The sequence below is a fragment of the Neomonachus schauinslandi genome, chromosome 7 (assembly GCF_002201575.2).
Source record: "Neomonachus schauinslandi chromosome 7, ASM220157v2, whole genome shotgun sequence".
NCBI lineage: Eukaryota > Metazoa > Chordata > Mammalia > Carnivora > Phocidae > Neomonachus > Neomonachus schauinslandi.
This window is the reverse complement of record NC_058409.1, coordinates 24,792,349-24,811,690: the sequence shown is the minus strand read 5'-3', so window position 1 is coordinate 24,811,690 and position 19,342 is coordinate 24,792,349. Positions and strand designations below refer to the sequence as shown.

The following is a 19,342-nucleotide window of genomic DNA, read 5'->3' as shown; positions in this document are numbered from 1 at the left end:
GCCAGTATTCATGTTCCAGAAAACAATATGCACTTTGTTCTATAATTATATGATGCCTATTGTTTTAGCCCAGAGGCATTATTTTATTTATTCCACAGTCAGCTTCTCCCCATAGCCTAAGTCACAGGCTGGGAATGAGTTGGGTGCTCAGAGGAGAACCGCCATGTATCCAGCATCCCCTTGTGCCCTTGAAGAGCTGAGGCACACCCCTCAGCCCCTGAGCGATCACCCAGAAGTTATGCCTCGGCTACCGGCAGCAATGAGGAAAAACAGACGGAGGTTAAATGACTTTGGTAGTGGCTCACCAAAAGTCACCACGAGTCTGAGATGGCACGTGTGGGCTTTTCCATCTCTGCCTGCTGCCCTGCCTGGAGCCTTCTCTTTGGCCAATGCCCGCATGCCCTGGCCTGAGGAATGCAGCATGGAGAAGGAGACGGGGTGGGGAAGCGGGGGCACCATGCTTGCGAGCAGTTCTCTGCCTTCCTGCCAGTCACCTCATTTTGATGCCCCATCACTGGCAACGTTCAGGTGGGTGGGAAGGCAGGAGGTGGGTGCCTCTGTTGTCAAATCCAAAGAACCAGAACACAGTCCCTGCGGAAAGCCTAGCTCGGCATCTCGTGCGATCCATTCACTGAGTATCTACTGAGGGCCCACTAGGTGCTAGGCCCTGTGCCAGGCCCTGGGGATGCAGGGGAGCTCACGTCCTAGTCGGGGGGAGACAGATACAATCGGTATGCTAAGTGGTAGTAAGTGACAGGTGGGGTGGGGGTTATAGACAGGGCAGGCAGATAACATTTGAGCAGACTTGAAAGAGGGGATGCAAGCCAGACTGACAGCCTGAAGGAGGGGGCAGGATGCCTGGCATGTAGGCAACAGCCAGGGGCTGCAGCACTGGAGTGGAATGAGCAAGGGAGAGTGGAGGAGGTGGGGATGGCAGGTCATCCCTGCAGACCCTCTAGGGCTGTGACTCAGGGTGAGGGGGTAGGGTCCGGCTGCGGTGTAGAGGAAGAGCAGAGGGGCAAAGGTGGAGGTCCCCGCTGTCCCCCAGATGAGAAGATGGTGTTTTGGCCCACTGGTCACAGGGGAGGGACTAAGAGAAGGTCAGACTCTGAATACATGGTGAAGGAGAGCTCTGCTTCCTCACCCTGTGAGGACTGGGCTTTGTTCCGTTTTCTGGCTTGGGTTTTTTTCCTGAGAATTACACACGGCCTGAGGGATGTGTGGTCCCCGTGACCACATCACCAAGGGGGCAGCAACAGGAGGGGGCGCCAGAACCCGAGCCCGGTCGAGGCCGTCCATCCAGGAGGATGGGCTGTGGGCATGAAGGCTCAGGGAGGCGGACGAGGGAAAGTGCCAGGGGGCCCCCAGCGCCAGACCCCCTGTGAGCAGCTCTGGGATTGCCCTTTGGGATGGAGTCCCCCCTGGAACCAAGCAGGTGAGGCATTGAGGGGTCTCTGCGGTGGGAGCTGCACCCAGCTGCCCTGCCCTATTTTCAAGCTGCCACCTCGCCATGGAGCCTCCAAGCAAAATATATTTTCCTCCAGACTTAGGTTTTGACACACAAACGGCTTAGACCAGAAATATGTCAGCCCAGAATTGACTAACCATTAACTTTTCATAAGCAACTCAGGTATGAACCTTTATGACTGTTATGACACAGGACCAATCAGCTATCTGGTGTTTTATTTTTATTATCGAAGCTTCCACAGAGTGATAGGAAATGGGGGGGCTTTTCTAAGCAGAGCAATGTTTCAGAGAAAACTCACTGGGCCCTAGCCACCCTCTGCAATATTTTACTCCATTGGGAGTGTTGGTGTGTATTTTTTTCCTGATCATGAAAGCGGGCTGCATGCATCCACGATCCACCTTCCCCCCTGTGCCCTCCCCCAAGCTTCTCTCTGAGCCCGCACTCCCTCACCGAGCTAATTAGCCAAAAATCGTCCTTATGGGACTCAAGATAGTGGCAGTGAGGCCCTCTGGAGTGTGAGCGAGGCAGAGGGTCAGCATGTCAGGGAGCTGCTCTGTGGCTGCCTTGGATAACCCTTGTGACACAGTGACTGGTGGCCTTCCTTCCCACCTGCCACCAGACTGCTTCTGTGGAAAGGGGCACAGGGAACGGCAAGAGGGATGGTTTGGTGTTGGCTCCAGGGGGTCAAGAGGAGTTTTGCATGTCCTGTTAATAATAACAGGAAAACTGGGGTGCCTGGGTGGCTCAGTCGGGTTAAGCGTCTGCCTTCGGCTCAGGTCATGATGCCAGGGTCCTGGGATCGAGCCCCCTGCTTAGCGGGGAGTCTGCTTCTCCTTCTGCCTCTGACCCTCCCCCGACTTGTGCGTGCTCTCTCTTGTGCTCACTCTGCTCTCTCTCAAATAAATAACATCTTTTTTAAAAATAATAATAATAATAATAGGAGCAAGGTTGTCGAGGCTGTTCTTACACAACCCCTGGCATCCGCCCCTCCCGGCTCCCTTTTATGTCCCTTCTCTTGCTTTTTGTTTGCCTTCATTTTCCTCAGAGTTCTGTTTCCCTTCTTGGGTTAGCCAGGTCTCAGCAAGGCACCTAGAATTATTTTGGGACAAAGTGGATCTGAACCAGTGGTAGGCCATCTATCCCTGCAGGCCAAACCTGTCCCACCACCTTTTTTTTTTTTTAAATAAAATTTCACTGGGGGCGCCTGGGTGGCTCAGTCGGTTAAGCGTCTGACTCCTGATTTTGGCTGAGGTCGTGATCTCAGAGTCGTGAGATCGAGCCCCGCCTCCAGCTCTGCGCTCAGCACGGAGTCCGCTTGGGTTTCTCTCTCCCTCTCCCTCTGCCCTCCTCCCGACCCCATTCAGTCGCTCGCTCTCTCTAATTAACAAATCTTAAAAATAAATAAATAAATAAAATTTCTTTGGAACTTAGTGATGCTCATTAATTTATGTATTGTGACATTATCTTGGTGCTACAAGGCAGAATTAAATAGTTCACAGAAACCCTATGGCCCACAAAGCCAAAAATATTTGCTATCTGTCCCTTTAAGAAAAACTTTCTTGTTTTTATTTTAATTCCAGTTAGTTAACATACAGTGTTATATTAGTTTCAGGTGTGCAATATAGTAAGTCAACACTTTCTCACACCACCCGGTGCTCATCAAGTACACTCCTTAATCCCCAGGCCTATTTCACCCATCCCCCGCACCACCCTCCCATCTGGTAGCCATCAGTTTGTTCTCTAGAGTTGAGTTCTTGGTTTGCCTCTCTCTTATTTTTTTTCTTTGCTTTTTCATTTTGTTTCTTAAATTCCACCCATGAGTGAAATCATATAGTATTTCTTTCTCTGACCAACTTATTTCACTTAGCATAATACTCTCTACCTCCATCCATGTTGTTGCAAATGGGAAGATTTCATTCTTTTTGATGGCTGAGTAATATTCCCTGGTATATGTACCACATCTTTATCCATTCATCAATCAATGGACACTTGGGCCGCTTCCATATCTTGGCTATAGTAAATAATGCTGCAATAAACAGGGGTGCGTGTATCCCTTTGAATTAGTGTTGTTGTGTTCTTTGGGTAAATACCCAGCAGTGTGATTGCTTGATCCCCATCACCTGTTTCACTCACCCCCGCCCCCCGTAACCATCAGTTTGCTCTATAGAGTTAAGAGTCTGTTTCTTGGTTTGCCTTTCTCTTTTTTTTTCCCTTTGTTAATTTGTTTTGTTTCTTAAATTCCACACATGAATGATAATAATATGCTATTGGTCTTGCTCGGACTTATTTCACTTATCATTATACTCTCTAGCTCTGTCCATAGTGTTGCAAGCAAATGGCAAATTTCATTCTTTCTGATGGCTGGATATTCCTATATATATATATTGGAATATACATACATAATATCCAATATTATATATATATGTATATATATATACACCACATCTTTATCCATACATCTATTGATGGACACTTGGGCTGTTTCCATAGTTTGGCTATTATAGATAATGCTGCTATAAACATTGGGGTGCATGTACCCCTTTCGATTAGTATTTTTGTATTCTTTGGGTAAAAACCTGGTAGTGCGATTGCTGGATCATAGGGTAGCTCTAGTTTTAACTTTTTGAGCAAGCTCCATACTGTTTTCCACAGTGGCTGCATCAGTTTGCATTCCCACCAACAGTGCAAGAGGGGTCCTTTTTCTCCACATCCTCACCAACACCTGTTGTTTCTTGTGTTGTTGATTTTAGCCATTCTGACAGGTATGAGGTGATAGCTCATTGTGGCTTTGATTTGCATTTCCCTGATAAGTGATGATGAGCTTCTTTTCATGTGTCTGTTAGCCATCTGTGTATCTTCTTTGGAGAAATGTCTGTTCATGTCTTCTGCCCACTTTTAATTGGATTATTTGTTTTTTGGGTGTTGAGTTTTAGAAGAAAAACTTGCCAGCCCTAAACAAGGCCACCCTGCAGAGCTGCTCAGCAGGTGGACAAGAGCCCCAAGCAGGATGAGGATTAGTAAGAGGGGCAGGTGAGCCCGGTTCTTAGAAAGCGAGAGGAATGAGCGCAAAGGTGTTCTAGCCCGTCCTCCCAGGGAGGGCGATTCAGGCCTTAAGTGGGTATACAAGGTTCAGGTTCCAACAACATGGAAGAGAGACGCAGTTCCTGCGGCCCAGGCCAGCCCGGCCCTGCGGGCAGCTCTGGCCAAGCAAAGGGGCTCAGCTGTAGTGTTTCTGTTTTCCGGGAAAAGCGGGAGACCGGGCTCTCCTTCCCAGCCTACTCATCGGAGAGGCCAACCTCATTGTCTTCCTCGCCCTGTGCAGGACTTTGGAGAGGACAACTCCCTCTACATCACCAAGGTGACCACCGTCCACATGGGCAACTACACGTGCCACGCCTCCGGCCATGAGGAGCTCTTCCAGACCCACGTCCTGCAGGTGAATGGTTAGTAAATGGCTCCATGCATGTCGTCCCCTCGAAGCGCTCCCAAAATGCTGCTCACGGCAACCCTCCCTGCTCCTGTATTCTCTCTTAAAGATGTGTCCGAGCCCAAGATAGCCTCGTAAGTAAGTTTACTCTCTCGCAAGTAAAGGGGAGCAGTGGAGAAAGGGCGAAGTCGGCCGACCAGTTTGTCTGGCTTCACCGGGAAGCCTCCTCTGATGAGGTGGTGGTGGTGCCAGGGGGTGAGTCGCTCGGGCTAGTCACGCTGGGCCACCGAGGCTCCCGCAGACCCCGTAGAACGTGCCCTGCCCTCCCATGGCGAAGGCCAGTGGCACAGCTCTGGGATCCCCGAGTAGCAGACACTGTCTAAAACATACCACTGTCCTTCCAGTGACGTGCACACATATCACTTGTCCACCGGAAGGCGCTCCTTCCTCCAACGGGGGCTGGGTCCCATCTCCCCACCGGAGAGGCTCACCAAGCTTGGGCCCGGCTAAGACAGAACCTGAGCAAGCTCAGGAGGTTTTCATTGCTTCTCACGGACCCCCGTGTTGCCGGGACTCCTGGACACTGGGAATGTGAAACCCCTCCTGAGGACAACGCCAACAACTAAAACAGCCAGGGTTTTCTGAGCACAGAGAGGGTGAATCACTGGCCAATCCCTGTGCTAACACATCACCTAGACTTTCCCGGTCAGTATGTTCTTACCCACGTTATGAGCCCGGCCTGGCCACTCCAGCCATCAGAACAAACAAGGCATCACGGTGTCTTGGCAGATCAGCACCCCACAGAAGTTAGATGTGTCCAGCCAGGCCTAGCTGGGCATCACTCCTAGCACTGAGCAGGGTGTTCATGTGTCAATGTGGAAACTTCTAGTCAGCCCTAGATCTTTCACACCAGCTGGGGCTCAGGGCTTCTGCTCTGAGATAAAGTGAGCAAGGTGTTAAGAATGATTACATAACGAGGCTCAATTTCACTTAACTCTGGAACCAGGGTAACAAGCCATTTAAGGACAACGGGGTGGTGCGCTCAGCTGGCGTCTACATTTACCCTACAGGATGTTTGAGGGATTTTTATAGCCATACCTGCCTAACCCATATCTTAGTATTTCCCTTGACCGGGGACATACTTAATTGTTTGGGGTTTTGTAGCTGTGCTTGCTGGCTTGAATCCAGGCCTATGATGAAGTCACGGGATTGCTCCAGAAATAACCCAGGTGTTCTGGTTACAACAGCCCCTGGGGGAGTTAACCCAGACTGGATTCCAAGGTCAGTCCTAAGTGCAGCCAGCAGGTGGTGTCTAGGGCTCTCCCTCAGGGGGGGCTGCTTGGGGAGCAGAGCATGAGCTCTGTAGTGGCAGGAAGTGGGTTTTTCCATCTAAAACTGGCAAGTGGTGCCCAGCATGGGACAATGTGGGGGACTGTTCGGTTGGGAAACAGCTCCCCACGGTTTGCCCCAAGTCCGTCGGGTCCTTAGATGAGCCTAGAGAAGGGAAATGAGCCCGTATTCACAGACTTCATTCTGCCCTTTGCATTCTGCCCCCACTTCCCAAGAATGGGGGGCACAGGGAAATAGCTTGAGCCTTGTCCCCTTTATTTCCTCCAAACAACTCCCCTGAGGAGGGGAAGGGAGCCACCTGCCGAGGAACCATAGTACCTCTCAGGTGAGCGTCTGTACTCGCCCCGGCCCTCTGGAAGAAACTCTGGGGTCTCAGAGGCCTTCATATGCGAAGTGGCAAGTCCGTGGTTCGAGGGGCGCCCTCTGCCCCGTGTTCCCCCAGAATTCTGCGACTGAGGTTATGATGGGGATGAGCCAGTGTGTCACTCCCAGAGCTGAATCCAAGAGCAAGGCCCCAACCCAGGAGCACCATGAGGGGTCGCTGGGCTGCAAGGAGAGAACAGCCCCTCCCGCCAGGTGGGAAGTGGGCTGCAAAACTGACATTGGAGAGCCCCGTTCACACCCTCCCCAGCCACCTCCCACCCCCACCCGCGGCCCCCGCCATTACCTAGTCTCCACTGGAGAGGGTGCTTTTGGCCCAGGGGAGTCTACACACAGCAAAACCTCCCGCTGAGAACCAAAAGAGGCCACCTGAAATCCATTTCCTAACTGCTGACAGATTTAAGGCCTCTCTTCTAGCAGAAGCACTATCAGCAGTCAGAGGGAGCATGCTGGGACCTCTGTACTTCGTGATCAGTTTCCTATGTCATTAAATTGGCCCCTGGTGCTTGGCTCCCATGACAGCCAGGCGAGGCCACTTGGGTGGCCCTAGCTCCAGTAGCCCATGAGGTTCCTGAGCTGGGCTGGGCTGACTCCCAGGCACTTGGGGGTGATGTGTAGGTCCACTAACCAGCTCCTTCATGGGAGCGCAGCATGCTAATGTAGGCCCAGAGTTGCCTCCCAATGACATAAGTCCACTGCCTGTTGACCTGGGAATAAGATGCAAGGCTCTCTGAGTATTCCAGAAGTTAAGCTTACTTTGTTGGACAGAATGGGGAAAATGTCCTATCTGTATGGGAAGATGCTGAAAATAGAATGATGTGAAAGAGACAATTAGGATAGCATCTATGGAATACATACTGTGTGCCATCCCTGTTTGACAGATGAGGTCACCAGGGATCGGAGAGATTCCGTGATCTCAGGATCCCAGGACCCAGCCGTGCAGTTAGTAACTGCAAAGCAGATCTTGACTCCAAAGCCCAGACTCCTAACACCTGGCCTGCCCTACCCGTCCTTACCAAGGCATCGTGTTACTGCTATTGGTGAATCCGGATGTCGGATGCGAGTGTGGTCAGTCAGCAGCTGTGTTGGGCTGCTGTGGGCTCTACACTATAGAGGACAGGTCCCAGGAGGGCCGGGGTGCTGTGGAAGACTCACGGTGGCAGTAGGCGCGGGGAGCTTTGCAGGCTGCAGCCTGGTGTCAGAGGCTCTCAGGCGGAGCTGCTGGGATGGCCGAGAAGGCCCTGCTGGTGCTCCGGACAAAAGGAACGCTGCCTGGCTGAGGAGTCCCCTGCGGAAGGGCGAGAGAAAGCAGCAGCAGATTCATCTGGGGGATTTGTTCCCTTTTGCCATTCATGCCAAGCATGACTGAAAACCATGAAAGATGTCCCTGAGCTGCCTGGGTAGTATCCGGTGCGGTGGCCCAGCAGTGCTGTTGGGGGTCTGGTTTGGTCCCCACTTGGCCTGGCAGATGGCCTGTGGCTTACTGAGCTGAGGCACCCAGTCAGGGAGCGATGTTCTGTGTCTGTTCCTCCCCATAGCTTCTCCTCAACCAGAGGGAAGGGGGCAGGGGATGAGGACGGGCGGAAGGAGGGCCCTGCCCAGTTGCCTGCTTCTCAGAAGGCTCCAAGCGAACAGCAGATGTGCCGGGGAGCTTACGTGCAGCCTGTGGGCCCAAGACACCGAGATCCCACTCTGGGGAGCAGGAGCTGGGTGGGACTTCTCCACTCTAGGCCCAGTGCAGACCCCAGCTAGCAACACCTGTCCCACAGAATCTAAGACATAAAGCCTGAGCCAGAGACACCTGGGTTCCAGGGCTTGTACTGGTGTTTCCTTGACGTACAAGGAAGGCAAGTAAACTCACCTGTAAAGTAGGAATAACAGTAGTACCTCCTGCCTTACAGGCCTGATGAGATCTGATAGGTCTACAATGCTTGGAAAATGCCTGACGCAGATAGAGTTCACAGTTCAGGGTGGGACGGATACAGGAGAGATTTTTAGTTGTCTCAAGCCCCATGTTACTGTAGTTGGTGGACACAGATGCTCTGAGCTGGTGGCCCCTCGGAGAGCAGGCAACCCATTATACAGATGGGGAAATCAAGACCCAGAGAAACTGGCCAAGCCAGGAATAAAATACTTCTTCCTGGAGCTGCCCCCACTGCCTGGTGGCATGGGCCAGACACCATATACAGGCAGGACACCCATCTTCTGGGGCTTCTCCATCCCCAACCCTGCCTTGACCGGGTTGGCTAAAGGGAGCCCTTCTAGGCAACCACTTCTCTCAAATTATTAGTATAACTTCCTCACAGATCAGGCCTCCCAGAGATGAGGCCCAAAGGCTGACATGATTTATAACTTCATGCAAACCTCCTGCATTGTCCTAGGAAAGAGCAAGAACTTCGGACATAAATAATTAATCCATTAAAATAAAAACACCCTCCACCTCCCCACAGTTCAGACAAGTAACGATTCATTCCCAAAACACAATTATCATCTCCCAAATCTGTTGATGACTCCAGCTTGGTCCTTTTGTGAATGCACCTCTTACTTAGGACATATTTATGCTGCCTTTCACCTTGGAAATGATCCATGTTTCCCAAAGAAAACAGGCCTTTGTGTTACATATTCAAATGTTTTCACTGGAGGGTTTTGCAAATTTAAAAGAAAATGAATGTGTTTACCCAGAATATATTAATTTCAAATGATTTTTAGTGTGTGAATTAATACAAAAGGAGAGGGGAGATGCGGGCCAAAGGAAAACAGGTGGGTCTTTGTTGCCAGCAGGAAGCTCTGTCTGCACCCCACCCCCTCAGTCTCTCACAGTGAGAATGCAGGGCTTTTCCTGACTGGGCCCCATCCCAGTGGGGACCCGGGCTACTGGGGTCTTTGACACCTCCATGCCCCCCGTTCTTCTCGGGCTCGCCTGTCCCCCCGGGAGGCTACATCCAGATCTCTGGCCCTGGTAGGAGTGACAGCTTCTGCCCAAAGTGAGCAGGTATTCCCTCTGAGCCTGGGGCCTGGTCCACACCCGCTGCAGGATGGGGGGATGTGTCATCACGCATGGGGAGGACAGTTCGGTTCTCAGGCCAATGAGTGAGCTCCCACCCCACTGATGGGATGATGCTTTTGTTTGGCTTTTTTTAAGCATCCTTGTGTCCATTTTCCAGGTAGCAAGTGGTCAGGTCAGGGCACGTTGGGCTTCTAGGTGGAGCTCCTTGGCTCCTCGAGGTTGCCTTCCATGTCACAGGCTCCCTTTGTCCAGGGCATGAGCCAGGAACACCCGGGGGGCTAGGACTGGGTGCAGGGTCCCTTCGATTGCTGCTGGCCTGGCGGGGCCCCCGTAGTCTCCTCCACGCCATTCTCTCAGGACAGATAGGATGGGAGGCCTGAGCCACTGGTTCACAGCAGGGCGGAGGCAGCTGCCTGGCCCCGTGAGCCCATAGTCCATATTCACGGACACATACCTGCAGGCTCGTCACTGCGATCTGGGTCCTGCCACCCGCCAGCCTCGTGTCTTGGCCCCCACCTGTCCCCAAATACTCCAGCCAATGAATTTGCACTGATGGTTCCCTAGGCTGAGAATTCTCTCCCCTCCTTTGCTGCCCACGTCATCCGTCAGGTGTCCCTGCAACCCACACTCAACAGACAGGTACTGAGTTCCTCCTACGGCCACTCCCGGGCCATGCGCTGGAAACACAGCAGTGAGCAGACCAAAACCTCTGTCCTCGCGGAGCAAGCCTAACGCTGATAAGTACTGAGGAGGAAAATTCAAAAACGGACCAGGAAAGTCAGATAAAAGGTAGCAAGTGAAGGTCTTACTGAAAAGTTGACATTTATTTCCACTTGGTGGGAGGGTCACCAGTCCTCCAGAAGGATCTTGGCCTGAGCATCCGGAGGACAGAGTGGCCATTTTCTGAGACAAGAGGAGGGTGGGGGAGCAGGTTCGGGGAAGAAATCTCCGAAGCTCATGCAGACATGGTAAATGCCAGGTGTTGTGCAGCCAATTGGGCTTCCGAGCGTGAAGTTGAAGGGACAGGTTGGACCGAGGAGGAGTGGTCAGCTGTGCCCAGTGCTGCAGACAGCTCAGGGGGATGGGGTCAGAGAACTGTGCATTGGGTCAGGTGTGATGTAGGGCAGTTGCTGGAGAAGAGCCATTTCCATGGGGTGGGGGGGAACATCTGCTTGGAACTGACTCAGGAGGCAACAGGGGAGAGAAATTAGAGCCCCCAAATATGGGCAACTCTTCAGGGTGCTTCCGTGGAGAAAAATGGGGCAGCACTGGGGAGACAGTTTGAGGGAAAGAGAGGCTTGGGGTTTTTTCCCAAGATGGAAATTAAAAGCTTTCTATGGGCTAATGAGAATGCTCATTAGGAAGAGGAAAGGGGCGCAGGAGTAGGAGGGAGGTGCTGGGCATGTCCTAGAGAAGGTGGGAGGGGATGGGACCTGGGAATGAGGCTGGGGGTGACAGAAGATTCAGAACCAGAGGCGGGAAGAAGGGTCTGGCAATGGTGGTGAGAACCAAGGAGGACACCTGCCCCACCTCCCAGCCCACTCCAGAAGGAGGTGAGGGAGAGAGCCACAGGCCCTGAAGAGGCTAGAGCAGTGTCACCAGGTTTCCCTCTGGGCGAGAAGGTGAAGAAACGTTCATACAAGAGTTTGAGGATACAGGACATTTCGCTCATAGCTGAACATGAGTTCCAGAAGATGACAACCGAAGGGTTGGGGGATGAGGGATGCCCCAGAGGCACAGACATCTTGCGAAGACTGATGTGACCCTGAATCGAGGGCACTAGGAAAAGTGTTCTGACGATCCCCATTTGTGGAGTCGGAGTAAGAGTGGGAAGAGTGGGAAGAGGGGTCCGTGGCAGATGGAGCGTGCAGAGGCCTGAGGCCCCCTCTGTAGTCCTGCAGATGGAGGGATGGAGGTCAGAGGAGGAGCAGTCTCAGCCCCCAGGATGACAGTGGCTCACGGAGACCTCATGGCCAGCAGAGAGTGCCTCTCACTAGAGCACCCCTGCCAGGGGAGGTGTCTTTGCCCAGGAGACAGTCCTATATTTTTAAGTGAATGACTCACTGCACACCCTTGACTTTCAGTCCAGTTTCATTTCATTCTAGAATAGGGCCATGCATTTCAGTTCAAAGTTAGCCCTGAATTGGTCTTTGAGAGCTTCCTAGTCAGAACTGACTCCAGCTCTCACCCGGAAGCTGATAGGTAGGAGCAGATCCTCCAGCCCCATCCCAGACCTCCGGGATCAGACTCTCTGGGGTGGGCACCAGTGTTGTTTTAACAAGCCCCCTGGGGTTTGCAGATACTCCAGTTTGAAAACTTCATGGGTCCACAGATTCTATCAAAGGTCGGGGCTGAGGCAAAGGACAGTCTTCAAGGCTGGTGCTGACCACTGGCCATCTCACTGAAGAGGCCAGTCCACAAACCACCAGTTGAGATTCCCCAGTTTGATAGACAAAGCTACCATCAGTAAAGGGACAAGCCCCATGGGCGTAAGGTAGCTCAGTGTTTCTCTTGTGAGGTGGACAGTGGATCTTGCTCTCTTCTGGCAAATCTTCCCCCACCCCTGTCGCCATGCGCCAAAAGCTCCCCTCTGGTAATGCTCATCACACTTGAAGTTCATTGTTGAACCACCTTGCCCCTGGACAGCAAGCTCTGTGGGGATAAGGGCTGGTCCACTCGTATTCCCTGTTCTGTCCATAACGCCTGGCACTTGGAAGGTATTTAATAGATGCTGGCTGCACATAGGAATTGACAGAGCTTTGTAAAACCAGTCCAGACCATTAGTGTGGTGCCTGACTCAGAGTGGGGGGATTCCTTCAGCCCACCCCTGCTTGGCAGCATTTGCTACTGTCATACTTTGTAATATCTGGTAGGAAAAAATGCCCATCATCACCCTTGCCTTTCAAAATTTCCTCAGCTGTTCTGGCACATTTTTTTCTTCTGGGTAAGTTTTAGAATTGTTTTGTCAAGACCCTACCAACTGATATTCATTGCAATTAGATTAAATGTATGTTTTAACTTGGGGTATCTCATTTCTTTTTTTTTTTTAAGATTTTATTTTTTTATTTGTGAGAGAGAGAGAGAGCATCAGAGTGGGGAGGGTCAGAGGCAGAAGCAGACTCCCCACTGAGCAGGTAGCCTGATGGCGGACTCGATCCCAGGACTCCAGGATCATGACCTGAGCCAAAGGCAGACGCTTGACTGACTGAGCCACCCAGGCACCCTGGGGTATCTCATTTCTTAACCAGAGTTAATCTTCCACTCCCAGAACGTATCTCTCCAATTAGTCATGTTTTTTTTTTTTTTTTTTTTTTTTTTCCTGTCTTCTGTGAGGTTTTAGAGTTTTTTCATTTAGGTCCACAGTGATTTCTGTCCGATCACTGCCAGTAAGTAAATAAGCTATTAGTTTTGTACGTTTTGGTGCTGGCCCCCTTTCTGCACTCACCTATTAAACCTTACTACTTTGAGTTTCATTATCTGGAGCATATCCAGGTAAAATATCATTTTTCTCCATCCTTTTAATACTTCTCATTTCTTGCCTTCAATTGACGATCACTCCCTGCATTGTGTTGAGAGTCTGATATTGCCTTCTTTCCTTTTTACTTTTTTTTTCCTAACTTAATGTTTCACCATTCTGAAGAGAATGGTGCTATTTCTTCTTTTTATGGAGATATTCTTCATTGTAGGAAATATCATTCTGTTCCTATTTTATTGAGGTTTTCTTCTCTAAGAAATTGATTCTGAATTTTTTTCAAAAGCCCTTTCAGTGTCTAGCAAGAGAATCAAATGATTTTTCTTTTTTGACTGCTTTTGATTTGGGAGGTAATTAATTACAGATTTCCTGATAGTTAGGCATTGAAACGTATTACGCTTGGTCACGGTGTGTTCTTTGAATACCAGGCTAGCCTTGATTTACTAATATGTCGCTTGGGATTTTGGTATCTCTAGTCCTAAGTGAGTTAGGTCTGTAGTCTTTTTTGTGCTCTCTTTGACAGGTTGTGGTGCCCAGGTTACACAATTTGCAACATCTTCTCTGTGGTATTGCAACACGATATAATGTGCGACATCTTCTCTGTCCCGCGCTCTAGGAATTATCCATTCCTTAAATGTACAAAATAGCCTGCCTATGAAACTACTCAGGGTGACTTTGGGTTAGTAGCACTTTTTTTAACAGTTTTATTGAGGTGTGATTGATTTACAAAAAAAACCACACAGGGGCTCCTGGGTGGCTCAGTCATTAAGCATCTGCCTTCGGCTCAGGTCATGATCCCAGGGTCCTGGGATCGAGCCCCGCATCGGGCTCTGCTCCACGGGAAGCCTGCTTCTCCCTCTCCCACTTCCCTGCTTCTGTTCCTTCTCTCGCTGTGTCTCTCTCTCTGTCAAATAAATAAAATCTAAAAAAAAACAAAACCTCACATCCTTAGTGCATGCAGTTTGTATACTGGGTCTCATATACACGGGACGTACCCCTGATACCATCACCACAGTCCAGGTAATACACATATCCATCACCTCCAAAAGTTTCCTTGGGTCCCTTTGTTTGTTTATTTTTTGTTGTTTGTGGTAAAAACATGTCACATGAGATCTCCCCTCTTAATAGATTTTTTTTTAAAGATTTTATTTATTTATTTGAGAGAGAGAATGAGATAGAGCATGAGAGGGGGGAGGGTCAGAGGGAGAAGCAGACTCCCTGCCGAGCAGGGAGCCCGATGCGGGACTCGATCCCGGGACTCCAGGATCATGACCTGAGCCGAAGACAGTCGCTTAACCGACTGAGCCACCCAGGCGCCCCTCTTAATAGATTTTTAAATGTACAGTACAATATTGTTGACTAGGCCTCATGCTACGCAGACGATCTCTAGGACTCACTCATCTCGCATAACTACTTCAAGTAAAGTAGCACTTAAAAATTTTTTAAATATTCTCTTCTTTATTCTTCTCCATACTCTTAAGTTTCCTTTTCTTTTCTTGTTGACGTGTAATCAACATACAGTATCCTATTAGTTTCAGGTGTACATCATAGTAATTCAGTATTTTTATACATTATGAAATGATGCTGATGATAAATCTAGTTACCATCTCTCACCAGGCACGGTTGTTATAATATTATCGATTATATCCCCTACACTATATATTATATCCCTTTGACTTACTTATTTTATAACTGGAAGTTTCTACCTCTTCATCCCCTTCACCTCTTCTGCCCACTCCACAACCCCTCCACCCTCTGGTAACCAGCAATGTTTTTCCTGGATCTATGAGTCTGTTTCTGCTTTGTTTTGTTTTTTATATTCCATGTATAAGTGAAATCATATGGTGTCTTTTCTGCCGGATTTCACTCTTATTTTACTTAGCATAATACCCTTTAAGTCCTATGATGATGTCACAAATGATAATATTTCGTTCTTTTTTATGGCTGAGTAATATTCTGTGTGTGTGTGTGAGAGAGAGAGAGAGAGAGAGATCTTTATCCATTCCTGTATGGATGGACACTTAGATTGCTTCCATATGTTGGCTATTGAAACTAATGCTGTAGTGAACATCAGTGTGCATTTATCTCTTCAGATTGGGGTTTTTGTTTTCTTCAGATAAATACCCAGAAGTGAAATTGCTGGATCATACAGTAACTTTCAACTTTTTGACGAACCTCCACACTGTTCTTCATAGTGGCTGCATCAATATATACTCATACCAACAGTGCACAAGGATCCTCTTTCCTCCACATTCTCACCAACCCTTGTTATTGTCTTTTTGGTACTAGCCAATCTGACAGGTGTGAAGTGATCTCACTGTGGTTCTGATTTGCCTTTCCCTGATGATGAGGGATGATGAGCATCTTTTCATATCCCTGTTGGATCTCTATGTTGTCTTTGTAAAAATGTCTATTCAAGTCCTCTACCCATTTTTTAATTGGGTTATTTGTGCATTTTTTATGTTAGGTTGTGTGGGTGCTTTAAACTTATTTTGGATACTACTTAGCAGATAAAGGATTTGCAAATACCTTCTTCCATTCAGTAGGTTGCCTTTTCATTTGTTCATTTCCTTTGCTGTGCAAAAGCTTTGTAGTTTGGGCACCTGGGTGGCTCAGTCAGTTGAGAGTCTGCCTTCAGCTTGGGTCATGATCCCAGTGTCCCGGGATCAAGTCCCGCATTGGGCTCCCTGCTCAGCGGGGAGTCTGCTCCTCCCTGTCTCTCTGCCTCCCCCAGCTTGTGCGCTCTCTCCCTCACTCTCTCAAATAAAACAATAAAATATTTTTAAAAAAAAAAAAAAAAAAGCTTTCTAGTTTGATGTAGTCCCATTTGTTTATTTTAGCTTTTGTTGCCCTTGTCTGAAGAGATGGGTCCAAAAACAGATTGCTAAGCCTGATGTCAGAGAGCTTACCACCTATGTTTTCTCCTAGGAGTTTTTTGGTTTTAGGTCTTATATTCAAGTCTTTAATCCAATCTTAACTTATTTTTGTATATGGTGTAAGAGAGTGGTCCAGTTTGGGTTTTTTGCACATAGCTGTCCAGTTTTCCCAACACTATTTATTGAAGAGACCATCTTTTCTCCCATTGTATACTCATGCTTTCTTTGTCATAGATATATTACCCATTATATACGTGGGGTTTTTTCTGGGCTCTCTGTTCTATTCCATTGATCTGTGTCTTTTTTGTGCCAGTACCAGACTATTTTGATTACTATAATTTTATAGTATAGTTCGAAATCAGGGAGTGTGGAACCTTCAGTTTCCTTCTTCTTTTGCAAGATGGCTTTGTCTGTTTGGGTCTTTTGTAGTCCATACAGATTTTAGGATTCTTTGTTCTAATTCTGTGAAAAATGCCTTTGGCATTTTAATGGGGATTGCGGTGAATCTATAGATTGCTTACTGTAGTATAGACATTTTAACAATATTAATTCTCCCAGTCCATGAGCATAGAATATCTTTGTATTTATTTGTATCTCCTTCAGTTTCTTTCATCAAATTCTTAGAGTTTTCAGAGTACAGGTCTTTTACCTCCTTGGTCAAGTTTATTCCTAGGTATTTTATTCTTTTTTGATGCAATCATACATGGGATTATTTTCTTAATTTCTCTTTCTGATAGCTTGTTATTAGTGTATGGAAATGCAACCAATTTCTGTTTGTTGATTTTGTATCCTTTGAGTTTACTGCAAGCATTTATCAGTTCTAGTAGTTTCTTGGTGTGGTCTAGAGTTTTCCATATGTAGTATCATGACATCTGCAAATAGTGACAGTTTTACTTCTTTCTTTCCAATTTGGCTGCGTTCTATTTCTTTTTCTTGCCCAATTGCTGTGGCTAGAACTTCCAGTACTATGTTGCATAAAAGTGGCAAGAGTGGGTGTCCTTGTCTTATTACTGATCTTAGAGGAAAAGCTCTCAGTTTTTCACCATTGAGTATGATGTTTGCTATGGGTTTGTCATAGATGGTCTTTACCATGTTGTGGTACATTCCCTCTAGACCCACCTTGTTGAGAGTTTTTATCATTAAGATTTCCTTTTAAGTGGGGTGCCTGGGTGGCTCAGTCGTTAAGCGTCTGCCTTCAGTTCAGGTCATGATCCCAGGGTCCTGGGATTGAGCCCCACGTTGGGCTCCCTGCTCAGCAGGGAAGCCTGCTTCTCCCTCTCCCACTCCCCCTGCTTGTGTTCCCTCTCTCACTGTCTCTCTCTCTGTCAAATAAATAAGTAAAATTAAAAAAAAAAAAAAGATTTCCTTTTAAGTGATCCATTTCATTGGGATTTTCATATTTATTCCCTATAATTGAATACAGTATTTTCATAATTTTTAATTCCCTGTTCTTTCTCTATTTTTTTATTGATCAAACTTGCTAGAGATTTGTCTATCTTATTGATATATATAAACAACCAGCCTTAGATTTATCCGTCATTTCCATTCTTTTTTGACTAATCAATTCATTCACTTCTGCTTCTCTCTCTATTGATTCTTCCCTCACCTTCTTTAGATCTACTTTATTTGTGCTAGGCAGGTTTGTATAAATAAATGGTGATCTAGCAAGAGCCCAAGTTTATTAACTTCCAGGTCATGACCACCCACGTTGTAGAACTCTGGATGTTCTACCACCTTCTCCAACTCCCCGCCAGTCCAGTGCTCCTCAACCCCCCAGTTCTAGCTCTGTGCTCTTGAATTACACCCTCCTGACCAAAACTCTACTATCTACTCAACTTGAACCCTGTTCCTCCCTCTTCCAAATTCAGTGTAGGGAAGTTGTCTATATAAGTTATTATTCCTTTCCTCTTTGAACCAAATGGAGTCAGAGAAGGGAGATTCGCTTCCCTGTTCTAAGCAGCCCTCTAGATACGCCTTAGCTAGAGCCCCATTTACTTCCTCCATCCCAGTGGCCTGATCTGCGACAAGACTCTTCTGTCACACCTTGGAACTCTTCTCCAAAACTGCCAACAGAGAAACTGAGAAATGACTCACATTGTGTTATTGTTGGGTCTCTGTGTGGTTTGTCACACGGTGCCTCTGAGTTTCTGTTACAGAAACAGCTCTGGGATATTTTCAAGGTGGGTTCATGCCCTTTGCTGACTGTCCATTTGGCTTTCTCCTCAGCCCCCCAGCTTTGCCCCGTAGGTGAACCAGAGGAAAGATTTGAAACTCAGACTGAGTTAATCAGACTACTAGCAGCCTCCTAAGGAGTTTTGAGAGGAGTTGCACAATCCATTTCTCACAACGAGGCAATGAATTTTTCCCTTTGTCCTCAACCTTCCCAAGAACAGATCGCTAGAAATCTTGCTCACATTCTGGGATTAACAGTATTACCTCCTTCTACATAAGCATCAATGTGTTCTATCTCTGCTCCCAAGAAAAACCTCTCTCCTAAAGTACGGGGACACTTTCTTTTATCAGACAATAGGAGCTTCCAGATACCTTTGGGGAAATGTAGTGGCCTGCTTCAGGAGGAATCCATCTTCCACCTTCCCAAAAGGTGTGTGTTGCGTGTAATATCCAGGTGTCTTTACATCAGCTAATTGGAAGCCGTTTTGGAAGTATGTAGAGTAAAATATATGGATAGGTAAGAGCCCTCAATTCCACTGAAAATGATAATTATTTTATTTCCTGAGCAGAGCTAGGGGTAAGAGGAAAGATCCTCCAGACAATCTTCACTTCCTCCAGGAACCTCCCCCCACAGACAGCCCCCTTAAGAAAGGCCAGAGATCTGTGGCGAGTGCTGACACCTTGCCCACCCGTGTTCTTCTGATGAGTGGGAGGACACATCCTCAGCCCTGAACTTGACTACCAGGGCTCATGGCTGAGCCAAGGAGGGCACACTTGCCTCTCACCCATGGTGGGGGTGAGAAGTGGAGAAATAACAGTGATCCACTGGAAAATCAATGGACTTCCCCAGAGTGCTGATGTAATTAGTAGCCCTGCCGTCAGTGACCATAAGTGCTTTGTGAAGCACCTCCTGCAAAAAATTAAGCCCTTGTCCAGTGGCTTTCCGATAACAGAAATAATACATCTGAATTTTATTCATTCAGAAATAAATGTGCAGCGGCTCTTGCTCTTCACGTGTAGCAGCTGAACGGCATTCAATATCTGGATGTCTTTCTGATCAGATTTAGAATAATGGTGAAAGCCATGAATTACAGGGCACAAAGCCTGACATGTTTATTGCTTACAATTCATTTTATAGCCCTTTCTTTGAGGGCTTGAGCTGCCGAACAGGGGCTGATTGTGAGCTAGT

General features: G+C 48.1%; 1 protein-coding gene across 1 annotated transcript in view; it reads left to right on the top strand.

Annotated features, from left to right (window-relative positions):
* Window positions 1-19,342, top strand: part of FSTL4 (follistatin like 4) — a 381,100-nt gene that overhangs the window by 335,567 nt on the left and 26,191 nt on the right. The window contains exon 7 of the mRNA XM_021702002.1: window positions 4,791-4,911. Within this exon, the coding sequence (XP_021557677.1) occupies window positions 4,791-4,911 (121 nt within the window). The remainder of the gene's footprint in view (window positions 1-4,790; window positions 4,912-19,342) is intronic.